Source organism: Xiphophorus hellerii, chromosome 2 (assembly GCF_003331165.1).
Source record: "Xiphophorus hellerii strain 12219 chromosome 2, Xiphophorus_hellerii-4.1, whole genome shotgun sequence".
Classification (NCBI taxonomy): Eukaryota; Metazoa; Chordata; class Actinopteri; order Cyprinodontiformes; family Poeciliidae; genus Xiphophorus; species Xiphophorus hellerii.
Genome location: NC_045673.1, coordinates 21,670,658 through 21,693,575, shown reverse-complemented (window position 1 = coordinate 21,693,575; position 22,918 = coordinate 21,670,658). Strand labels below are relative to the sequence as shown.

At 38.9% G+C, this 22,918-nt stretch overlaps 1 protein-coding gene across 2 annotated transcripts; it reads left to right on the top strand.

Moving 5' to 3' along the window:
- The first annotated feature begins 1,012 nt into the window (after window positions 1-1,012).
- LOC116735870 (FYVE, RhoGEF and PH domain-containing protein 6-like) lies at window positions 1,013-21,734 on the top strand. 2 transcript variants are annotated; one of them, XM_032588026.1, is made up of 22 exons: window positions 1,013-1,231; window positions 3,130-3,182; window positions 3,992-5,996; window positions 7,312-7,456; window positions 7,635-7,702; window positions 9,356-9,386; window positions 12,618-12,769; window positions 13,908-14,064; window positions 14,175-14,262; window positions 14,761-14,811; window positions 15,316-15,374; window positions 15,457-15,528; window positions 15,637-15,705; window positions 16,491-16,574; window positions 16,677-16,756; window positions 16,854-16,956; window positions 17,096-17,242; window positions 18,827-18,929; window positions 19,090-19,184; window positions 20,715-20,843; window positions 20,929-21,068; window positions 21,171-21,734. In XM_032588026.1, exons 3-22 carry the CDS (start codon window positions 3,994-3,996, stop codon window positions 21,205-21,207), a joined length of 3,813 nt encoding a protein of 1,270 aa, XP_032443917.1. In that variant the 5' UTR covers window positions 1,013-1,231; window positions 3,130-3,182; window positions 3,992-3,993; the 3' UTR covers window positions 21,208-21,734. The 2 variants fall into 2 exon arrangements, with proteins under 2 accessions (XP_032443917.1, XP_032443909.1); XM_032588018.1 differs by lacking the exon at window positions 3,130-3,182.
- Window positions 21,735-22,918: the final 1,184 nt, after the last annotated feature.

Below are 22,918 nucleotides of genomic sequence, written 5' to 3'. Positions count from 1 at the left end.
AGATGGATGTGGCTAAATGCAGAATAGTACCGGAAGAAAACATGCTATAGTGCAAAATACTTGAAATTATGGCAAAGGTGCCATTCCTGCAGGACAACACCCTTAATTAAACATTCAGGCAGAGGTGTGGCCCAGTCAAAGTCCAGACCTAGGTCTAATTAAAAATCTCTGCCGAGACCTGGTCATTTTTGTTTACAGATTATCTCCTTCTACTCGGAGAGAGCAAACATCTTTAGTCATAATATGCAAATTTAGTAGAGACAATAAACTACAGTATTGACTTTTCATATTTTAGATATAAAAATTTAATCATGCATCATTTTTCTTTTGCTTTACAATTATGTGGTACTTTAGTTGGCAAATGACATATAATCACAACAAAATACTTTGAATTAGATGGTTGCCCATGGCAACATGTATACATATTTAAGGGGGTATATTACACTTGCAAGTATAAGAAGATCCATTAAAATATAAATTATCTGGATCTTTTTTGTTTCACTTTGACAAGTACCTTTTCTGATCTTACCACTCTTTCGTTTTAATTCCTGTACATCATTGGAACCAACTGACCAGCCTGCAGACAAATAGGCTGCACAACGTGACGACAGCTCTGTCAGGAAGAGAAAACACTTTCTACTTCCCACATCTCACGTAGAAGATAAAATGAAGACGATGTCTGCCAGTCTGATTCCAATCATATTTGTGGCTCCTTAGTCATACTGTTAATATTAGAACTGATGATCTACGTGGAAAGATATGAGACTGGAAATTTACAATGAAACAATACGCTATATGAAAGTCATTTTAAAGAAACTATAACCTAATACAACAAGGAAGAGCCTGTAGGGTACACAAAGGGGAAAATAATGTTGTGTTAAATATATATATTTTTAATTTCTTTTACGCCCCATATTTATAGCAGTTCAGTTTCTCTCCAGTCACTTTTTGTTTTGGTTGTTGCTGAATTATGTGCTCTCTGACGCCCCCTAGAGGTCGAGGGAAACATAAAGGAAGTTCACTAACGCGTCTCAGGTGACAGGAGCGGGTCCATTCTACCGAGTCGAAACATTACGAGTCCTGTTCGATCCAGAGACAGATAAAAATGTCAGCGTTTGACGCGGATAACCTCCGCTGAGCCGACCGTGGAGCTTCTCCGGACATGAAGGATTTGTTTTGGGCTCCAGTTTTCATTTTAAAGGCGAAGTGAATGAGGACAGGTTGAACCCAGGTAAGTGACTGACTTCTTCCTTTTTTTTTTTTTTTGGTAACGCTTTGATTGTGACAGCTGGTCCAACTGAGCCAATACAACCCGAAAAGATTAACTGCTCAGCTTAACTGTATCAATATTACACAGCTGAGAAACAGAGTGTAAGTTTTAGTGGTTTCCCCGCCTCTTTTGGAATCTGTATTTTCTTAACTATACTTAGAAATTAGCCATCTGTTATTTTACACGCTTATCCTTGTAGGGTTGCGATGACTTGTAAATTAAGATATAAGAAACCCCAAAAACAATACCGTTAAAAGATCTTCTAAAGTATAGAATATCTCTGATTTAACAGACTGTTAGAATGAAACTATCAAAGCATCTGACCGCGTTTCTCTCTTTATTTAGGCTGCGGATTAAACACACACATGGAGTTTTTCTTTTTTTTTTTTTTTTATTCCTGAATGATTTATTGTGATTCAGGTGTTCTCATTGTGCCATTGTAAACAAGGAAGTGTGCGACAGCTTCATCCCTTTCTGTCAACATGGCAGAATGTTTTTCTGCCATGCACAGATGATTTTGGGACACTAGTTCAGCCAGATGTGCAAGTTTGTTTTGACACTCCCTGCACCCCTTCCTCTTCAGCTTGCCTCCAGCTTCTTCATCTCCCATTTCAACTCCTCCTCCTTTGCCTGTTGACATGAGCCACTAGTGGGATTATTGTGTTGTGGAGTGGGGTTGCTAAAGAAAGCCATGTGATATTTAAACCGCTTTCGCTGGAGCCCCTTACGGTTCTTTAGTAGTTGGGATTAGTAGATTTACAGAGTGAGCAGTAAGGCCAATATTTTTATTTTTTTTGCCAAACAAGGGTTTGACAGCGTGGGGTGAATAGTGGACAATTCAACATTTCGACTCATATTATCTGGTACTTACATTTGGATCTGATACACAGCTAAGAAGACATTAGTTGAAATATAAAATATAAAATTTTTAGGTGAGGAAATGCCCCTCAATAACTGATGTTTTGGGTCATTAACTAGATCTTGTCAAGGTGTCGTAGCAGAGAAAATGGTGTCTGGTTGGAATATTTAGGATATTGTCTTTGTGCTTTGTGGATGATATGATTCTGACTACATCTTCAGGCTATTACCTCCAGCATGGACTGGAGCAGATCCAGGCTGAATATGAAACAATCTAGATCAAAACTGGAGACTCTAAATCTAAGGCCATGGTTCTGATGATGTGGACTGTTCCCTCCTGGTTCAGGGTTGATCTCAACCCGAATCAACCAGGTTTACCTTTAATAACCCGGTAGTTAAAGGTAAATATCTTGCTGTTTCAGACACAAGTGATAACATAATGTAAATTGAGATGAGGGGGGTGGTCTTTGTGGGAAGCCATTGTGGTGAAAAAAGAGCTTAGCAAAGAGGCTAGACTGTCCATTTACAAGTCAGTCTAGATTCTGATGAGTCATGAGACATGGATCATGACTGAAAGAATGAGATTCCGGATACAAGAGGCTGAATTGAGCAGCTGGCTGGACTCATCATCCAGCCAGCTACATCATCGGACGATGGGGAAGGTTTGCAACTGATGGGGTGCTTCCTCTGCATTGCTCTTTGGAGACTTTTCTCAGAAATAAGACCCAGAACATGCTGGAAGGGCTGCACTGTATGCATATAACTCTTTTTTAACAGTACAGCACATTGTGGCACCTTCACTCCTCCCATCCGGAGGTCATTGCTGCCTCCAAAAGTTGTTCTAATCATTTTTTTCCTCACACAGTATTTCTGTCATCAGCTGCTGTTGTCTCTGACTTAGTAACCCAGTGGTTTCTTTGTTTTTTGGGGCATTTCAATTTGTTCACTGGTAATGTCAATGCAGTGACTCAGTTTTCTTGATGTTTTTTTTCCACCCACAGACTGCTCACTTCTTTTTATGCCGGTTACATCTTCAGCTAAAAAGTCTCCACAGGCAAACCGCAACTGGGAAAAGACTTTTATCACTTCTTATTTTTGAGTGCACAGTGGCGCAGTTGGTCGCACTGTTGCCTTGCAGCAACAGTTGGGTTCGATTCCCGGTCCGGGGTCTTTCTGCACGGAGTTTGCATGTTCTCCCTGTGCATGTGTGGGTTCTCTCCGGGTTCTCCGGGTTCCTCCCATAGTCCAAAAACATGACTGTTGGATTAATTGGTTAATTGGTCTCTCTAAATTCTCCCTAGGTGTGAGTGTGCATGGTTCTGTTTGTCTCTGTGTTGCCCTGCGACAGACTGGCGACCTGTCCAGGGTGACCCCACCTCTTGCCCGGAACGTTAGCTGGAAATAGACACCAGCACCTCCCGACCCTTCTAAGGGACAAGGGTGTTAGAAAATGGATGGATGGATGGATGGATTATTTGAGTAATTAGCATAATGTGAGACATCTGGGCAACGCCTGTCTATCACATGTTCCAATATTTTTCTTCAGTAAAAAATTTGGTATTCCATTACAAATAAGGCTATATTCAGAGTTGTGGATCATCTACAGATAGAAATACTTCAAAATAAAAGCTGAAATATTGATCTTGTGCTTTTTTAATATCAAACCCACATGTTTGAACTCCAAAATAAAACCAAAGACATTGGCTTTACTTTGTGTTTGGTTAGGATTTGTACATTGATTCAGCCACATGCTAATTTGTCTGCAATATCTTTCTCTTAAATTATTTGCATACTTCTTTCCAGTTGATGAGATTATTGTCTGGTGTTGTCATTTAAGCTCCCTGTCTACTTTTCTGTCCTCAGGCATGGAAAAGCCACCTGTAGCCCCCAAGCCAAAGTTCATTCCCAAGCAGAGGCCAGTCTTGTCTTCTCCAGTCCCCAAAAGAGATGGCCTCTCGCCTCTGTACCCTGGCCCTCCAAAAAAGGTTAAACCAGCGCTTCCGCCCAAGCCCTGCCTGGCTAAACTTCTCTCTCCTTCAGAATCCAAGCCCCTGATTTGGAAGAGGACGCAACAAGAACCTGCTTTAGAAACCCATCAAAGAGTCGCTACTCTTAACTCTCACAATGGAATTTCACATAGTAAGAAGCCAGACTGGGATTATATTATTCCCATTTGCCTGTGCAGCCAAGAAAACTGTGCATGCGTCAAGAACAAGAAACTTGAGCAGGGGGAAAAAGACTTTGAATCATCACCCGTAGTAGGCAAGCCAGAAGAAAATCAAAAGACTGTTCCTATACCTCAGGGGTCTCAGGATAACAACCGAGGGAAAACAAACAACACCAAGTCCCAAGTGTTGAACAACTCGTCAAGCAATGATCACATCATTAATCATTATAAAGTCAACAGGTCCCAAAACCACAACTTTGATTCTTACAGTCTCAGTACTGACAACGGTGTTGGGCCATCTCCCAGATCATCAAGTGAAGGTATAGAGTCCAGTGCAATACATCCAGATGTATGTGGACCAGGACAACAGGCTGGTAGTCTTGGCACAGAGCAAACCAGTGCGTTACAACCCAAACGTGCCCCACCAGTCCTTAGGAAGCCTGGGTATCCTGTTCCACAGAAACCCAGGAGATATGTCCCTGCCCATCAGGAAAAGGTGGAGAACGACAGGGATGAAACTGCTGTCCAGGAAAAGTGGGAAGCAAGTGTCAAAGAGGTAGAGGTATCAACAGACGGAAAAGGATGCTCATCCTTATCCGTCAGCGAACCCGGCAATGAAAATAGGCCGCCAGTGTTTCTGTCTGCAAGGCGAGCCTGTCCACCACCAGTCCCTCCTTTCAGGAAAAAGCCTTTGCTATCTAACCATTTGAACACACCTTCCCCTTCTATGCAGACTCCGTCTAGGGACATTTGCGTTGAAGATTCGAGCAGGGGCAGCAGCATTTATGAGATAGAGTTATGTGTTGATGGTGAGGTTGACAAGATGCAGAAGAAAGTTGTGGATGATCAGGTAGAAAGTAACCATCTGCTTTTTCACACCTTGCTTAAACAACCTGAACTCAAAGATCTTCCAACCACCATTTTGGCAACAGAGGACAAAAGGATGGAAAACAAAATGCCAAGGAAGCATCGTAGAAACAAAAGCTCATTGGGACTGATTCAGAAGAAGGAAATATTAGAGGGTAAAGGTGTGAATAAGTTAGAAGACTTTGAGGCAAGGCAAGCCAGTACTGCACCAGATGGAGTATCGAAGGACTTGATGAGAAGGGAACTGCCTTTAACTCCTGACGAGAAACTCAGCAAAAAACATGCAACTGCTGGAAACAATAAGCCTTCTCGTAGTAGCACCGCCAAAAAGAAAGCGAAATCCTTTTCTACTGCTGACTGCAGTCGCTCTGAAGGACAAAGGGGAAATACCTTCAAGAAAATGCTAGAACTGAAGCTCGTCAAGAAGACTCCACCAAAGACGCCAGCAAAACCAGACCGGACTAATGAATCCACTTCGAATGATTTCATACCGGAACCTCACAGGGATCCTTATGTACAGCAGAACTTCCCAGTATTTGTTGGCACTGATAATAATTTCCATCATTCACAAACCGACGTTGAACAGAGTGTTGACGGAGATGAGCTTTACCCTGAACCCAAGGAGTCTCCCGTCTACGAGACCATTCCTCTATATGACGATATTCCACAATATGAGAATGTAAATGTGGGAAAGGCTCGCTCTCCTCCAGGTTTCCACACAGAGGGCTGGCCGAGATCTCCTTATGACGATGAGGGGATTTATGAGCTACAGGAACCATATTTCTCTCTTGTGAAAAACTCAGAACATTATCAGACACCAACAGAATACCACAGGTAAACTTAAATTTCAGTTCTCTTCATCAATGTGTGCTGCATGATGTCACTGTTAGTTCATCTACAAAATACTTGGGTACTGGCAGAACCTGACTCTTTTATACAGCTTACAAAAACATTAATGATGACCAATCAAGCGCAAATGTACAAAGAGCTGCAGTAATCTAAACTAGATATAATTAAAACATAAATGTCCAACTCCACAACTGCGCAAGAAGCCTTGGCTGTGATATGGGAACTTATGTTTGTATATCTCAAATGTTTTTGCTAAGCACAGCTACTGTTGAAGAAATGTGGATCAAACTGAATTATTAAAATCGATGATCCTCAAGGAATCGTATAGTAAAATGACAGGAAGAGGAAAGGACTCTTGAGGTATTCCACAGGGATTATTAAGGACTGCTTCCCTTAACAGACAGAAAATGCCAAATTTAATATGGTCTGTGTGTTTGTACTGCTTGTCTACATGTTGCACTAGTATTGCTAGGAATGCATGTGTGCACACAAATAGGGAGAATGAACACAGTAAAAGCCTGTCGGGTTTCTGCTTTGTACGGCCAAACATGCCTCCCTCGTCTTTGTAGTTCAAACTGAGCAACAGATATATACTGAAAGCACTTTGAGCAGATCTCAAAGAATGGTTCATAGGTAAGAGCAACAGCTCCTATGAACACAACACAGTATGACCTAAACACTCTGAACTGCTGGCTGTAATGTTTCTGTGCAGTTGTTTTAAGGGTGGCGCCGCCGTTTCAGCTGCAGCGCTCCCCGAGGGAATTGTGGAATTTTAGAGGCATCTTGAAAGCATTTTTTTTTTCCACTGTAATCTTTTTGAACACAGTAAGCTGCAAGCTTACTGATCTCTGTCATGGTTTGTAATTTATGCCTGGTTCATGTTTTCAAGACACCTGTTGGGTTTGGCAGAATCAATCCAAATTAACACTCTCTGACTATATACAAGCAGCTGGACTGGTGTTAGCGGGGCGTGACAGAAGTGATCATTTGTATTTCAGAGGGTTTTTTTTCTTGCATGCTAACTTTGTTCTTGGTTTTTGTTTGTAAAACTTCCTTTCAATTTGAGCATGATATATATATATAGAGAGAGAGAGAGAATAAGCTTTCTTTGTAGGGGACGAGTCATCAGATAATGTGCTGAAGCAAGTGTTAGAAATTTAAACCCCCTCTTATCTCTCTCAGTCACTATTTTAATAAGCCAGCTTTCTTTCCTGTTTGCTAACCACATGTCAAAACATGTTTGTGTGTTATATACAGAGTTTGCTAACTTTGTACTAACATTTTCATGCAATCTGAACAGAAACTCTGTTGATGAGGAGGCGGCGTTTATTACTGATTCTCTCTCCGATGATGACATCGCAGTTAACACCTCCGATGAGGACGATGAAGATGATAGCAGCGTCAATTCAGACAAAGACGACACCGAGCATCCAGCGCCTTGTACGGTGAGGTTCAGACGTCGATAGGTTTGTGTATCGAGAATCACCTCACAGCATTTGTCCTTCCTTTCTTCTCATTGTTCACTTCAGCACTGAAATGGAAGCTCTGCTTGAATGTGCTCACTGTCTGTACCACAGAAATTTTAATGTGCTGAATGAAAGTCTGGTTCTGCATCTTTTATAGGTGCAGAGTGGGCAGAAGAAAAGTAAGATACAACACATCGCTACCGAAATCATGACCTCCGAGAGTGTGTGAGTTAAATGTTATTAATCTCTAACACACATGCTCTCTAGGTTATGTGGTGCCTTGGAAAAGTATTCAACTCCTTTGGACTCTTTAATGTTTTGTTACAACCACAAGCTTATATTCTGTCACAGACTAATGCAAAGTAGCATTGATAGGTGCAGTGTCAACTATCAATGCATAATAATACATGACTTCCAAGTTAGCTTTTTTTTTTCTTTTCTTTTTTTTTTACAAAGTGCGACATGCATTTGTAGTCAGCATCCTATACTCTCATTCCATCCAAATTAAAATGTGGTACAACCAATTCTCTTTCATGGGTCACCTAATTAGTATTTAGTGTCTAATTTATTCTCAGAATAAACCCAGGTGCTTTGTGGAGGCCTTAGAGGTTTATTAGAGAACATTAGTGAACAAACAGCAAAACGATGACAGGAATAAAGGCATGGATGTCTACCTAAACTGGCAGGTCAAGCAAGGAAACCAGGAATCAGAGCAGCTGACAATAACTCCATGGTAACTCTGGAGCAGGAGACAGAGCTGAGGTGGGAAAACTGTGGACAGCACAACAATTGGCTGTGCACTCTACAAACCTGGCCTTCATGGAAAACTGTCAAGAAGAAAATCTTTGTTGGAAACGAGAATGGCTGAATGGCTCCGTTCACTTCCTTTGCTAACATTAACAAACTACATCCGTAAACAGGCTACAATTCTAAATCAGTGCAGGAAATCGACATCTTTCACAACTCCTCCTTCTGAATTTCATCTGGGACTGATTGGCCCGGATAAAATTCATCCTGAGAAATTGAGCTCAATGAAGGAAGATGAGAATCTAGTGGAACTGTGTAGAAAGGCAAAGGCCAGGTTATGCTCTCATTAGTTCAGAGCTGTTTTGCCTACATGTAAACTCTGTGTGGCTAAAACCCCAAAACTCAATATAACAAGTTTTACCAAGAGTCTTTGGCAAAACTTGAAAATTGATGTGACAGACATTCTCCATCTGTTCTGACATTTTTGTAATGCCGAAAGCTCCATACTGTCTAGATGTGCAAAGCTGGGACACATAGCAAGAGACAACCTGCTTTAGTGCATATGCAAGCCACACTTTTAAGATTTTTACTTCTTGGCAGATTTGAAAACCTGCTTAATTTGACCTTCCAGTTAACAAGTTTGTCCTGCTTGGCCTATCAATGCTCATCATTAGTGATTGTAATGGGACAAAATTTTAAAAAGCGATTAAAACATTTGTATAGAACTTGAAGAGTTTGTATCAACCTTGGTTATTAGCTTTGGTTTTATTTTTAATTTAGTTTTGAGATATATGACCTCCTCTGGATTGGTATATTTTAAATAGAAATGACTAAATGGAAACAAAATGCAGAAACCTAACAAAAATGTCAAATAATATCCATAGAAGATAAATTTATTTCAGAAACATTTTCCATGAAACGGTTTTGAAGCCGTTTCACTTTATAAATATGCATGTGATGTATAATGTTAACCTATTTTGAACCAACAGGCCTCATTTGATTTGGCTCAGTCTTTACAGGGAAATATGTGCCTAAGGTTATTTCTAATACTTGTTTAGTTTTAAAAATAATTAGCTCCTCACTCGCTGATTGCACCCTCATTTACTTTTTCTCCATTCCTGTTTCTTGTAGGTTTGTTGACGTCCTGAAGCTGCTTCATGTTGTAAGTAACCGCACATCCAATCAAAATGGCCTTTTAGTCCACGTAGAACCCCTTTTGTTTTTGTCGTGACAATAACAGAGTCTTGTTAGACCGAGAGCCTCAAAGCTGCCTGAGCTCAGTTTCTCCAGATGGGTTTCATTAGTGACAGAAACGGGGGCACTCCCTGAGCAGCATAACAGCCCTCAGTTTTGTTTTTTCACATTCCTCTCGGTGTTCCCCGGACTGTCAGTAAACTCAGATGGAAGAAATTTGTTATTTAGACTGACAAACCTCTTCTTTCCCCTAAGGAATTTAATCTTTAATCAAAGGCACAGACAAATGATTATGAGTTTCCTCCACAACATTTCCTGTAAGGTGTTTGTTACAAGTGACAACGCACATTAAAGAATGCAGGTATTTTGTATATGTTGACCGACAACAACAATCCCTACCCTGTTCCTTCATACCTCGCGTCTTCACTTTTGCCCTGTTTTGTTTAACCCCATAGTGACATGAATACGATTTATTGAATTATTAAGAAAAGCTTTCAGTGAAACTTGCAACACCAAGAATTGACACAGACAGATTTAGTGTTCATTAAAAAACTAAAATGTGACTTGATATTTAAGCTAAATAAAGCTACTAGCTGCATCTAGTACCATATATTTTGACTAAATATTTACATCAGGGTCCACCTAGTCCAAGGACAAAGAGCATGTTTGAGTTCAGCACATGCCATTGCCTTTATTATTGTCTGTATTGGTGACCAGCTGCACCCTCACAGGCTTTGGGCTCCCTTTTAAATTGTCTCTTTGTCTTAGAGACACATTTGGAAACAGAAAGCCACTGAGGTCACTTGACATACGCCAGTGGCGATGGTCTTTCTTACTTCAAGGCTTGGATGTCTGGAAGATCTTCACTTTGAATTTGGAACTGTTGGACAACTTGGAAAAAGTTCAAGAACAAAAACAGACTCCTGCAGAGCTTCTTTTAAAAATGTACAACTTAGCAGAAGAAAAGCATGCATCGCAGCCATTTCTTGATGGTCTTCAGGCCTTGAAGTGATTCTAGTAGGGCCATTTTTTGAATGGACATAGATTTTGGCCTTATTTGTGTCTTGAGACATAGCCAGTTTTATGACCACATGACTGATAACGCCAATGAAAAGCATATTTTGATTTAACTATCGCAACAAGGGCTACACATCGGAACAGTTGGCAGGACTGTCACATATTGCAGCAAGAAAGTCCTGGGTTTGAAACGAAGCCTCTGGTTTTTCTGCATGGAGTTTGATTATTCTCTCTGATGCATGCGTGGTTTCTCTTTGGGTACTTTGGTTTCCTCCCACAGTCAAAAAACCAGCTAAACAACTATAACTTTTTACTTTTCTTTTTAGGCCATCTGGTAGACAGAGCTTACACCATGGTAACAAATACATCTGTCACAGTATAGTGATTTCTTTCTTCTTTAAGTGAAGGGGAAACCCATCTGTATGGCCAAAGATTCAATGGCTTTTTTATAGAATCCGGCACACCAAAGTCTTGAAGCTCCATCTAATGATTTGAGAACGTCTTGAGTGCTGTCATTTCGCCCCTTTACCATTCATGCCCTTTTGTAATTTTGACTGTTTCGTACCCGACTCTCTCAGCCACAAAATGCAGCTTCCTGCCACAGGATGTTTCTTATTGACCATGCTTTAGTTTGTTTTTTGTCATTGGGGACGTGCAGTTATAATATGTAATGTCTACTGGCAGAAGGTTACTCAGAGTTCTTGGGTTTGTCTGTTTGTTTGTCTGTCACCAATGGCCTTTATCTCAGAGTTCAGTAGTTAGAAAAAGTGTTAAAGAGAAGTGAAACATTCAGTAAATGTTCCAGGAAAGAAATTAAACCCAAACCATTGAGTGCTTCTAAACTATGGAAAGTTTAATATGTATGAAACCATCATTTTTTAAAAGTTTAATGCCAGTAATCAGCACATCCCTAGTCAGATGTCTGTCGGAGTCGTAAGAGTAAAGTGATCCAAATGAAAATCGGGACCAGAATAACTTGAAATATCATGTTTTGCAAATTCCTTCAAAAATGATACATTATTGAATTAACTTATACATGAGATTTGAGCATTTTTGACTATTCATATGGATACTGAAATAAAAAGAAATCTAAACTGATAGATATAGTAGGTTCAGGCGAATGAGGGAGAAATAGTTTTACATGTAGGAAGGGACAAAATGGAGGCGAGTTCTAAATCTCACAATGTTACGGTGGACAATTTTCTTACTTATTAAATGAAAACTTTTAAATTATTTACCATTCATGTCATACAAATTTATTTTTCTTTACGTTGAGTCTGAACCTTTTGGGAACAGAAAAAAAAAACCCAAAACAAACATACTTGCTTTTCCCCCCATTGTTGTATTTTTTACATCCTTATTTTCTAAAACGTACATGCAACCTCGTAGTTGATATTTGCAGGAGAAGAAAGGTTATGAAATGAGAGCATAGTTGGGCTGAATCATGTGCACATGAACGGGAAGTGGTTAAATCCCTGATATCTGCGGAGGAAGAATGTCCAGTAATGCAGAACAGTCACATATTCAGATCTGGTGTTTGGAGAACAAGCAAAAAGAAAAATCAAAATCCACCAAATAGAACACCACAGCAGTTTGTTGGCCTTGTTATGGAGTTTTAACACAATTATTTACTCTCAGTTATCTGTTTTCTCTGCAGAGTCATCTCTTTTTTATCCCCTTTCCCTAATTTGCTGCCGCAACATTTCCATGTGACCCAACTTTTTCTGCATCAGCTGTTGGAGCAGAAAATGTTCACTACAGGAGTTGTTGTTTTTCCTGGCACTTAGACTAAAAAGCAGTTTTATTTGCCACCTGCCCTATAAGCCACTTAAAAGACGCCACATCATCTGAAAGATTTGTTTAGTGACGCCTCTGGCTTCTCTGCCCTCTTGTTTCAGCCTTGAGTCATAGTTTTGGGAAATGTAAGACCTCTTAATGTGTAATCAACTTGAGATGTAGCCAGTGACTTCCTCTTTGGTCTTCTTTTAAATGGAAAACTTTAGTATGGCTGAGTCAGTCATAAGGCAAGGGTTAGTGATTTACAGGACGTTCAATGCCTGAACCTATGTAGTAACTCAAACCAGAATTACAGGCGCCTTATTCAGCATAATCCTGTCTTTTATGTGTGTGTGTGTAACATCACATTCCTGAATTTGATGTTATCCGCGTCTCTGACCAACAGGACTTCCGTGAGGCCGTGCACAAGGCATCTCGTCAGAACGGGAAGCCCGTGATTGAGGAACGTCATCTCAATCAGATCCTGTACTATCTCCCTCAGCTCTATGAACTCAACCAGGATCTGCTTAAAGAGCTGGAGCAGAGAGTTGCCAACTGGTATGAAGTCACTTTATATTTATGAATTTTTAGATGCACAAATGTGTGTGAGTCCCTTTAATATCAAACCCACATAAGGCTGTGAATTTGACTAAAAGTCAGGCTTTACAGCAGCAGTTTTGTTGCTGCTTCATAGATGTTCCTACTGTCCAACACCTGGTCAGTGAAATTGGACAATAACAGTCCATTGTCATTAACCAGATCAGTCATGTGTTTTTGATTGCAATTATATCCATGCATAATGAATAAGTTATTAATGCAAGAAATAAAATAAATCGGGTCATTTATTGTGTGAAAGTACAGGCGACCATTGTCTAAGGATGAAGGCATTAGACAACATGCAAGTGAAGAAAATAATTAACTCATAAAATTAAGCCAAGTTGTTAGCATGAAGACCCATCGTGGTTGAAAAAAAATTGAGGTTATGATTTCTAAACTAACACACTGACTGGACGAGAGAGAAACTGTGCAGCTGATGAGAGCGAGATTGTTGTTTTGGGACATAAGGGCCACATCAGGTGACCCCCAAACATTGATTTAAAGCCATATTTCTCTGTGAAGAATGGTGGTTCAGGTATCATCATAGGCACGTGTTTCTTCAACAATGAAGCTTTTATGTTGCTTATCAGTGACCAGTTCAAACACATCAAAATACTTGAACTGGCCATGTTGTGTTTTTTACTCTGAAGAGATGGTGTGTTTGGAATGAGCATTTGAGCAAGACAACAACCCCAAAAATACCAGCAAGCAAGTAACGTCTAGTTTCCATACCAATAAGACTGGCTTTGTAGAATGGGCAAAAAACTTCCATGAAATAGAAACCATGATGCCTCTGAAGCAAAACCAAGAACTGCAAAGGAATTGTGGGAGTTAGTCCAGTCGTCCTGGGCTGGTATACCGGCTTACAGGTGACAGAGATCTGTCAGCTCCGTTCAAAAGATATGTTGAAGCAGTTCTCAGGCACTTTAGATAAACAGATAAATACTAAATCGGAGTTAATCAGAAAACTCTTGAAATCTTCAAGCATTTTTCAGTTTTAATTTTTGAGATTGTAAAGAAATATGCAGGCAATGGTAACCACCGGAATGTCAGCAACCACCTAATTAGATCGAGTTGACTCGGTTTGTCTCGTTTACAGGAATGAGAGTTCTCAGGTGGCTGATATCTTCCTGAAGAAAGGGCCCTATCTAAAGATGTACTCCACTTACATCCGCGAGTTCGACAAGAATGTGGCCCTACTAGTAGAGCAGAGTAAGAAGAACTCTGCATTCGGCGCTGTGGTTAAAGAATTTGAGGTAATCCTGCTGGCCAAACCAGTCTGGGGAGGTGTATCTGTGTTGGTGGCTTTACATTGTTTGTGTCAGAATATAATAGAAGGATGTCTCTTTTTTTTCATTTTATTAAGACGAGTCCTCGCTGTGCCAACCTAGCTGTGAAGCATTACCTGCTGAAGCCAGTTCAGAGAATCCCTCAGTACCAGCTGCTGCTCACAGGTACGTCCAACACAAATATCTTCATCAACTATTGAGTGACAAGGTCTTTTTGCATTCATTTTGCTTAAAATTTTATCATTGTTGTGGAATATCAACTGTTTGTGTCTAACCACCCTTCAAGGTTTCATCTTCTACCCCATTCTGCCCTCTAGTGTCCAAAACTTAAAAGTTAGTTCACTTCAACAGTCCACCTATTATTAAGGATCGGCCCAAATCAGATTTAGTGACATAACAGAAGCTTTCGAAGTGTTTTGTGCGTCAAATGGATCAAGTCCAAAAATGCGAACAATTCTCCAGGCGTCACTTGCTCTTGTGTTGTGTAATTACATTACATAAGGACCTGCAGACCCTTTCACCCAGGATTGTATTTCCACAACATTCCTGGAATTTACATCTCCAAAAGGCGATTAGTTGAAACCCGGAGTGGTATTTCAAGTTTTCCCTTCATGCGCCTTTGCTGTTGATCCTGACTCTAAAATCGTTTTTCCTCTTTTGCAGAGTACCTAAAAAATCTGTCAGTGGACTCAGATGACTACAAAGACACAGAAGGTAAACTCACAACCGTGTTTTATTATGTAATGTAAAATTAAGTTCTTCCCAAAGGTATTCATATTGTATAGTTTTTTTCCCCCCATGATGTGATATTACAGCTACAAACTGCAATGTTTCTTAATGGGATTCTATGTGCTGGTCCATAATCATAAAGTGGAAGGAAAATGCCAGTGGATATAAATTTTTAAGTCTAAGACAAATTCCTAATTGGATTTAGGTCTGGACCCCTCTAGCACATCAATATAACTTGATCTAAACCATTTACTTGTGGCTTTTTGGTGAAGGTTAAAGAAGGTTTAGGAAAGGTAAAGGGCTCTTGGTCAGCTTTAACCATCTTCCTATCAAGCCTGTCCGCCCTGCTATGAATATTAAAAAATGACCTATTTGACAAATTGTGAAGCGAACTGCTTTGAATGGATTATATTGAGCAAGGCACTGTGTGATAATCAATGCGTTTTATCTGAAAACACAAATTAAAACACGTTTTCTCAATCCAACCAGCTGCCCTTTCTCTTGTGAAAGAGGTGGCCAACCATGCCAATGACATCATGAAACATGGGGTGAGAGCTGCATCAAAACACATATGGGAATTTTGATAACATAAATATGAAACGCCTGTAAATGTTGCTGCTTTCATTCCAGGATAACTTCCAGAAGCTGGTTCAGGTCCAGTGTCGTCTGAACGGCAACCATGAGATCGTCCAACCAGGACGGGTGAGACACCAAAGAATCAGTTTTAGTCTTCACGTTTTATGAATAAAAACGGTTGGACCAAAGCAGCTAAATTAAATAAACATGTTTTCTCTGGTGTTTATGCTCCAGAGCTTTATCAAAGAGGGCGTCCTGATGAAGCTGTCCAGGAAGGTCATGCAGCCCAGAATGTTCTTCCTGGTAGAGTACACTGCTACCTCCTTCATATTTGTTGTTTTTTGGGTATTAAAAAGTAATGCAAGCACAAATATGCTGCTTATCTCAACCAGTTCCACAATCAGTCTAAAAAGAAAGGCTTTTTTTTCCAAATGCAGCAGAACATTTTGTGATTTAAGTAACACTGTGGTCTAATAGCTTATGTGTTAGAATGAAGCTGACAACAAAGAACTACTCTATTTTTCTTAAGTACCATGTAGGCATTCAGCCTAAAGTTAATCTTCCCTTTAATTCCTCTCCTTTCTGTCTTGTCGATTAGTGCTATTTTAAATGAGATTACCATATGATAAGTAAGTAATTCACTATTATTTAACACTTTATTAAATGATGTAATCTTTCAATATTGGAATTTTATAACAACCTCAAGTGGTAGAAATATTTTCCTACATAAGATCAGAAAAAAGTCCTCAAAAGTCTTTGATTTATCAAACCAAAATCATATCCAAACAGGAAGATTGCCAATATTTAAGCATGAGGTTTCAAAAATCATTCAACCAGGATCACATTAATAAATGGAGCACCATAATTAAAACTTCAACTTGTCCTAAAATAGGATTCCACATGATGAATCTGTCAGCTAGGTGGGAAAAAAAAGAATCGCTCTTCATATTCTGAGTCTGTAGAGAAACCAAAGTTACTCTGCTGCAAATGTCGGTGGTGACATAAGAGAACAAGAAACCGCTACATCCATTATGCTACATTATGGATGTAAAACGTCTGCCTCTTTTTTTTTTTTGTCTGTCTTTCAGCTTAGCGACGTGTTGCTGTACACCACCCCTGTTCAGTCAGGCCAGTACAAGCTTAAAAACATGCTGTCTCTGGCTGGGATGAAGGTGAGAGCTTTGCCTTTTTCTTCCATCCTTCATGTAATCACATTCATACGATCTCGATGAGTTTCATGCTGCTAAAGCCGTTCACAATGCTAATAATTGCAGGTTAGCAAACCCAGTCAAGAGGCCTATCAGAATGAGCTGAACATAGAAAGTGTGGAGCGCTCCTTTATTCTCTCTGCAAGGTCAGTTCGAAAAAGGCTTTTTGTTCTCAATCCATCACCAATATGAGATCACTCTGTTGGTTTTATGTGGAGGGTTTTACCTTTTCTCTTTTTAAAGTTCGGCTGCAGAGCGAGATGAATGGCTCAAGACTATTTCCTCGGCCATCAGCGAATATACAAAGAAGAAAATTAGCTTTATATCTAATAATAAGCCAGCTGAGGTAAGAACATTTTTCAGCATACGCTTTTCTGTTTTGTGACCTAAAATCCTAAGTCACTGTGATTTAAACACTCAGACTTTAGCGTGCATGATTCAGCGCCGAGTGGGAACTTCAATGCATCATTGTTGCTTTCTTCCAGGAAAATTTGGGCGAAAGCGTTGATGGTCCACCTTTGGGATCCACAGCCCCCATTTGGATCCCGGACACACGGACCACCATGTGCATGATCTGCACTTGTGACTTTACCCTGACGTGGAGGAGGCACCACTGCCGTGCATGTGGAAAGGTTCGTGGACAAATACATGCAGGATTTTCTTTCAATTTTTTTTTTATTTCTACTCTTTAAGGACAAGTATAATTTCTGAAATCATTTTTTATTGACAAATAAGAACTATAGATTGCCCCTTTCAAAAGAACTATGCAGCTGTTTTATACATCCAGTAGAAAATGTGTGGTACCTTGCAAAAGTATTTGTATACATTCTTGACTTAACACAAAGTGGTGTGTAGATGTGAAATGGTAGGAAGTGACACGTTATATATGTTTACAAATGAACATCTAAATAGTTTTGCATTCTTAACCTTCATCTAATACTCCAAAATAATACCCAGTGCAACCAGTCAAATAATTAACGAACAGAGTTCAAAATGAGTTTTGTTACAGCATCATGGTAACACAGGAATAAACTTTTGCAAACATTTTAAGCAGAATTAGCTTTTAAAACAATTTCCCTGGCTTTGAAAGTCGTACAGAGTTCTGTTTCATCAACAAAGTTCAAAAGCACCATGGTAATAATGTGTGGAGGAATACACATTGTTCTGAACAAACTTTTCCCACAGTGAAACACAGTGGTGGGAGCATCATGCTGTGGGGATATTTTTCTACAGCAGTTATAGAAAAACTGATCAGAGTTGAGGAGAAGATTAATGGAGTTAAAGTCAGGACAGTCCTGGAAACTAAGTTGGTCTGGAAAATACTTGTTCCGATCCCAGCATTACAACATCCTTACACCCGAAGCAAAGCTGCACTGGAAAGGTTTAAATCCTAACCTAAAATGGCCCATCCAAAGTCCAGACCTATGACTGAATAAGGATCTTACTTATAAATGGATATTCTTGGATGCTCTTTCTTCAACCTACAGCCATTTTGCAAAGAAAAAAGGCAAAAATAGTTGTAGGTTTCTAGATGTGAAAAGTGGGACGAAACAGATGATTAGATTAAATTATTGAGCTGAAACTACTTTGTGTTGATCTTTCATAAGAAGTTGGATCCAAACACATTGAAGTTATTATTTTATTTTAATTGTAAAGAGGTTGCAGGGTGTATGTTTACTTTGGTAGGACACTGTAAGGGAAACCCTGAGAAAATTAAAAGGGTTTATTTGGAGATTTTTAAAGAGCTGTTTGGGAAGTAAGAGTTAATGTTCACATTAGCTGTTATAAAAAAATGTAATTTCAATAATAGCTTGTTTGGAAAGTAAGTAACATTCCTCACAAGCTAACATTATTTGACTGAATGAAATGGCATCAACTCTGACAATGACTTGTTAGGAAAACAGTAGCCTAAGTGTTCATATCAAAGCGACTTCTACCTACCTGATTTAAACATTTTCAGTTTGTCGGCTAAAGTCTGCTAAAACAGATGTTGTATGGCTGATTAGCTTGTTAGCTTCCCCTACTACTTATGTACTTTTCCACAGTTCCGGTGATATGACATCTTTCTGCTACATGTAAGGGAACTATTGCTGTTTAATAACATATCAAAACTTCCAAACTGACAATTAAAGTGCTTAAATAAAACAACTAAACAGATTTATGTATTAGCATTTATAACATGTGACCGAAATGTTTTTGCGGTTTCATCCCCTCAGGTGGTTTGCCAGGCTTGTTCCTCCAATAAACACGGTCTTGCATATCTAAAGAAGCAGTCAGCACGAGTGTGTGACCAGTGCTTCGACATTCTTCAACATAAAAGTAAGCCTGAACATGTTTAGAGTCATTGCTTTCAATCTGATACCAACACATTGCCATTCTTGCATATTCTTCTATACTCTCAGGTTGTCACATATCCCTAAAACAGACACCGGAGGTTCGTAAACATGTTCTCAGAGTTAAAGCACTTTCTCTTCAACAGGTGAAATTGCCTCAGCAGCAACATTGTCACCTGGAAGCAAGGCAACAGTTGCATTTAACAGGAAACATAAGAGGATACCAGCGGCCCTGAAAGAGGTAACTGATGCTTTGTCCTGATTTGAATTAGGCGATGTATTGAGTATACTCGATGTATCCCGATATTTTCAATTCACGATAGTTAAAATGGCTATATCGCAACCATCGAGTATAAATTGTCGTTCAAATAATAAACCTTCGCCGTCACATTCACTGCGAGTATGGTTTATCCGGCACCCTATGAATGCATCACTAGTGTGCATTTTGCGATTATTAATAAGTGATCATCACTGTGGTAGATTAGCTGCTGGTGCTATTAGCCACAGCGGTGTGTAGGTCGCCTTTTTATTTTTAAGCTGAACCAAGACACACCTTATTCCACAGCACATACATTTGTTAAGTTTGTCAAAGTCAAGCACAACTGAACTACTTCCCTCTCCCTCGCTATTTTTTTTTCTTAATTAAAACTTATTTCTCACCTTGTTATCTAGTCATAGTGTAGACAGTTCATAGCAAAACACTGCATCCCTTTTTATATGAGCTTACATTTAAGTCTGGCAGGGAAATGGGGGCGGGACTTGCGTGGGTGACACCATGCTGCAAGGAGTATAGTTTAAAATAACATTGGAGCTCATTTAAGAATACCGTGATATATATCGTGATATAGCAAGAATATATCAGGATATTATATTTTCCTCATATGCCCCAGCCCTAATTTGAATGACACTTTGTTCATACAGTAAGCACTGTATGAACAAAGTATTCATGCTCCATGTTTATTATGTCTTGCAATGAAAGAAGTGTGACATACCCGAACTCAGCAGCCTTAATAATCTGAGGAACCCAACTTATTATCAATTTTGTAAAACTAAGGAAGAAAAAGTTAACTTATTATGCTTTATAAATACAAATGTATGAAAAGCTGTTTGTTTTTTGGTAAAATTTTTCTTTTTAGTTTTTAGGACAAAGAAGAAAAATACTTTTAGAACCACGGAGAGAAAATGTTGAGAGGAACTTATCAGTTCCTTCCATTTCTGTCAAGAATTATCCAAAAAGAACAATCTGCATTTGATGCATATATTAACTAAAAACTACTAAAACTCGCCTTCTTATTCTTTATACCTTCAAAAATTATGTGGTACAATATAAGTTTTAGCCAAGGTTATTCAGAGCTTGTGTGGAAGACCTAAAAAGCCACATGTGCTTTAGAGCCACAAGCTGCACTGTTTTGTGATAGATCAATACAAAGTAGAAGCAAAACTACACAAATTAATTCACAAATAAAAATCTGCAATATGCGCCATCCATTTTGTATCAGGCCCTTTATTACTCTGATATAGCAAAATAAAACTTTATTCTTTAATTGCCTTGTATGCATTTCAATAAAATACATTGGAAGTTGGAGATAAATCACACGTTTGTATACTCTGCGCTATTCTGCACTCTGCAGAAAACACACAACACAATTATGAATATTCACTTTCTCACATGTGCTTTGAGGACTGACACTAAAATAGCTTGTTATACTGTCACAACACAAGAGCTTTTTTTAATTTAGACCTAAAAACTCACCTTTTTTTTTTGTCTCAGGTGTCCGCAAACACGGATAATTCCTCCATGAGCGGATATCTGCAGAGGACCAAGCACAATAAGAAGCAGGGGAAGAGGCTGTGGTTTGTCATTAAAGACAAAGTACTATACACGTACGCTGCTAGTGAGGTAGGCACATCTCCCCGTGTTCATCCGATGCAGAAAGATACGTGAACTAGCCTGATATTTACCTTTGTTTTGGTTCTACCTCCAGGATGTGGCAGCCTTAGAGAGTCTGCCCCTGTTGGGCTTCGTGTTAGAAGTGGATTCCTCTCAGAAGCAGCAGTTTAAGCTCGTCCACAAAAACATACTTCACTACATTTTCAGGGCAGACGATGTGCAAACAGCCCAAAGGTATGTGCAGCAGAAAAGATAAATGCAGCTTTCTGTGACACACTGAGACAGCAGTGATTTCAAAAATATTTGCTCCTTTTTTGTCGTTTGTTTTGTGAATAGATGGATCGACACGTTCAAAGAGGCAGTCGTGTTGTAACATCTGTTGAAGGTCTCTGAGTGGAGGGGTTTGTATTTTACCTCAGTGCTCCATAGCTTTTACAAAGAAGAAAAAAGTCTTCTGGAGGCACGATTTTAGTTGAAGTGACTTTTTTCCCTCCATTTTTATCTTGTTAGATTTTTTAAATTCCTGCAAATGTTATTTTTATATATGAGCAAAATTCTTTGCCTACAGGATTTATGGTATTTCATTGAGTACTAATAGTATTCAATAATGTCAGGCTCTCGTCTCGCACTTTATGACTTGTTAATGATGGCTGCAGATTTATGAAAAATATTGGACCTATGTTCTGTTCTAACTTTAAAAGGTTGAAAAAAAATTGTGCAAAGGTTGTTTGTTGTTGCCTGACACCACACTGTCACTGTATAAGAGGCTACACATTTTCAACACCCACTGTAAAAAAAAAAAAAAATTATTGTAAATATTTTGCACTTATGTCACTTAAAACTATGTACATATAGAATTTTGCATGTAAACTGAGAAAAATAAAATCAAACTCCTGTGAATATTTGTGTCATTGCTTTTCACTTTACTGCACTGTATGCAAGGGTAAACACCTGGTGTTTATTAAAAAGAACAGAAAAAATACCATGTTGAATATTCAGTCATTTATGAAAATATGTATTAGCTTTCCTAATTTTGTATAATTTACATTTTATTTAGGGTATCTGATGGTAGTTTTGTACATTGCTATGACTCGCTCTTGTTTCCAGAAATGGCTAAATTCAGTCATGTTGGAGGATTTTTGAACATGAGCCCGTTTTAGGTCATTCCACAACATGACTTGAGCTATAAAACCAGTCTTTTGGAAATTTTTCAGAGGGGAGTTTGAATAATGGCTAGAAGTATCTGTAAACTAAGGACCAGATATCCATTTTCCTTAAGAGTTTCTGGGTACAGGACACAAATTTATGGTTCCATTAATTACAGAAAATCATCCAAGTCCTGAAGCCGACCCGGAACATCACACTACTACCATTATTTGACTGTTTTTATGAAATGCTCCTCTATTTTTACACCACATTTAACAGGCTTTTGACTTTTTCCTGACTCACAGTTGTCGATGGGTTTTTCATAGTTAAAAAATGGAAATGGAATTATAATGGTAAAGCATTAATAGTGATTTAGTTTAATTTCTGAAGGGACTATCGAGACCCCATACTTGCTGATTTGCGGCTCCAACTTTGAGAACCACTGAAGAAGAAAAATTGTGAAGTCCTTCTTCTAGCGAATAAACAAATTTCAGTGAGGTGAAGCGAATTGGATTGCTTAAAAAGAGTCACATGCCTGCAGTTACAACAGCGATACAAATACAAGGAAGGTCTAGAGTATAGCATTACACTGTTTCAGTGTTTATTACATTAAGCCATACAAGACAATATTCAGAAACTTACTGGAATACACATGCAGTTAAACAATCCTGAAAAAAACACAAAAAACAATTGGACTCAACAATCCGAAATATGAGAGGAAGTCTATAAAAGAACACTTTAAGCACTGAGTCTAAAAAATGTCCAAGACTTTTAAAAACTAGGTACATAAATGATCAAATTAAGCTTAAACTTAAATCTACATTTATCTATTTCAAGCAAGTAATTTAAAAACGAATTTAAGCAAAACACAACTAGGTAGAGTTCAAGATTGTTGTCATTTTTACCTTTATTGTAATTCACACTCTAAATCCAAGCCA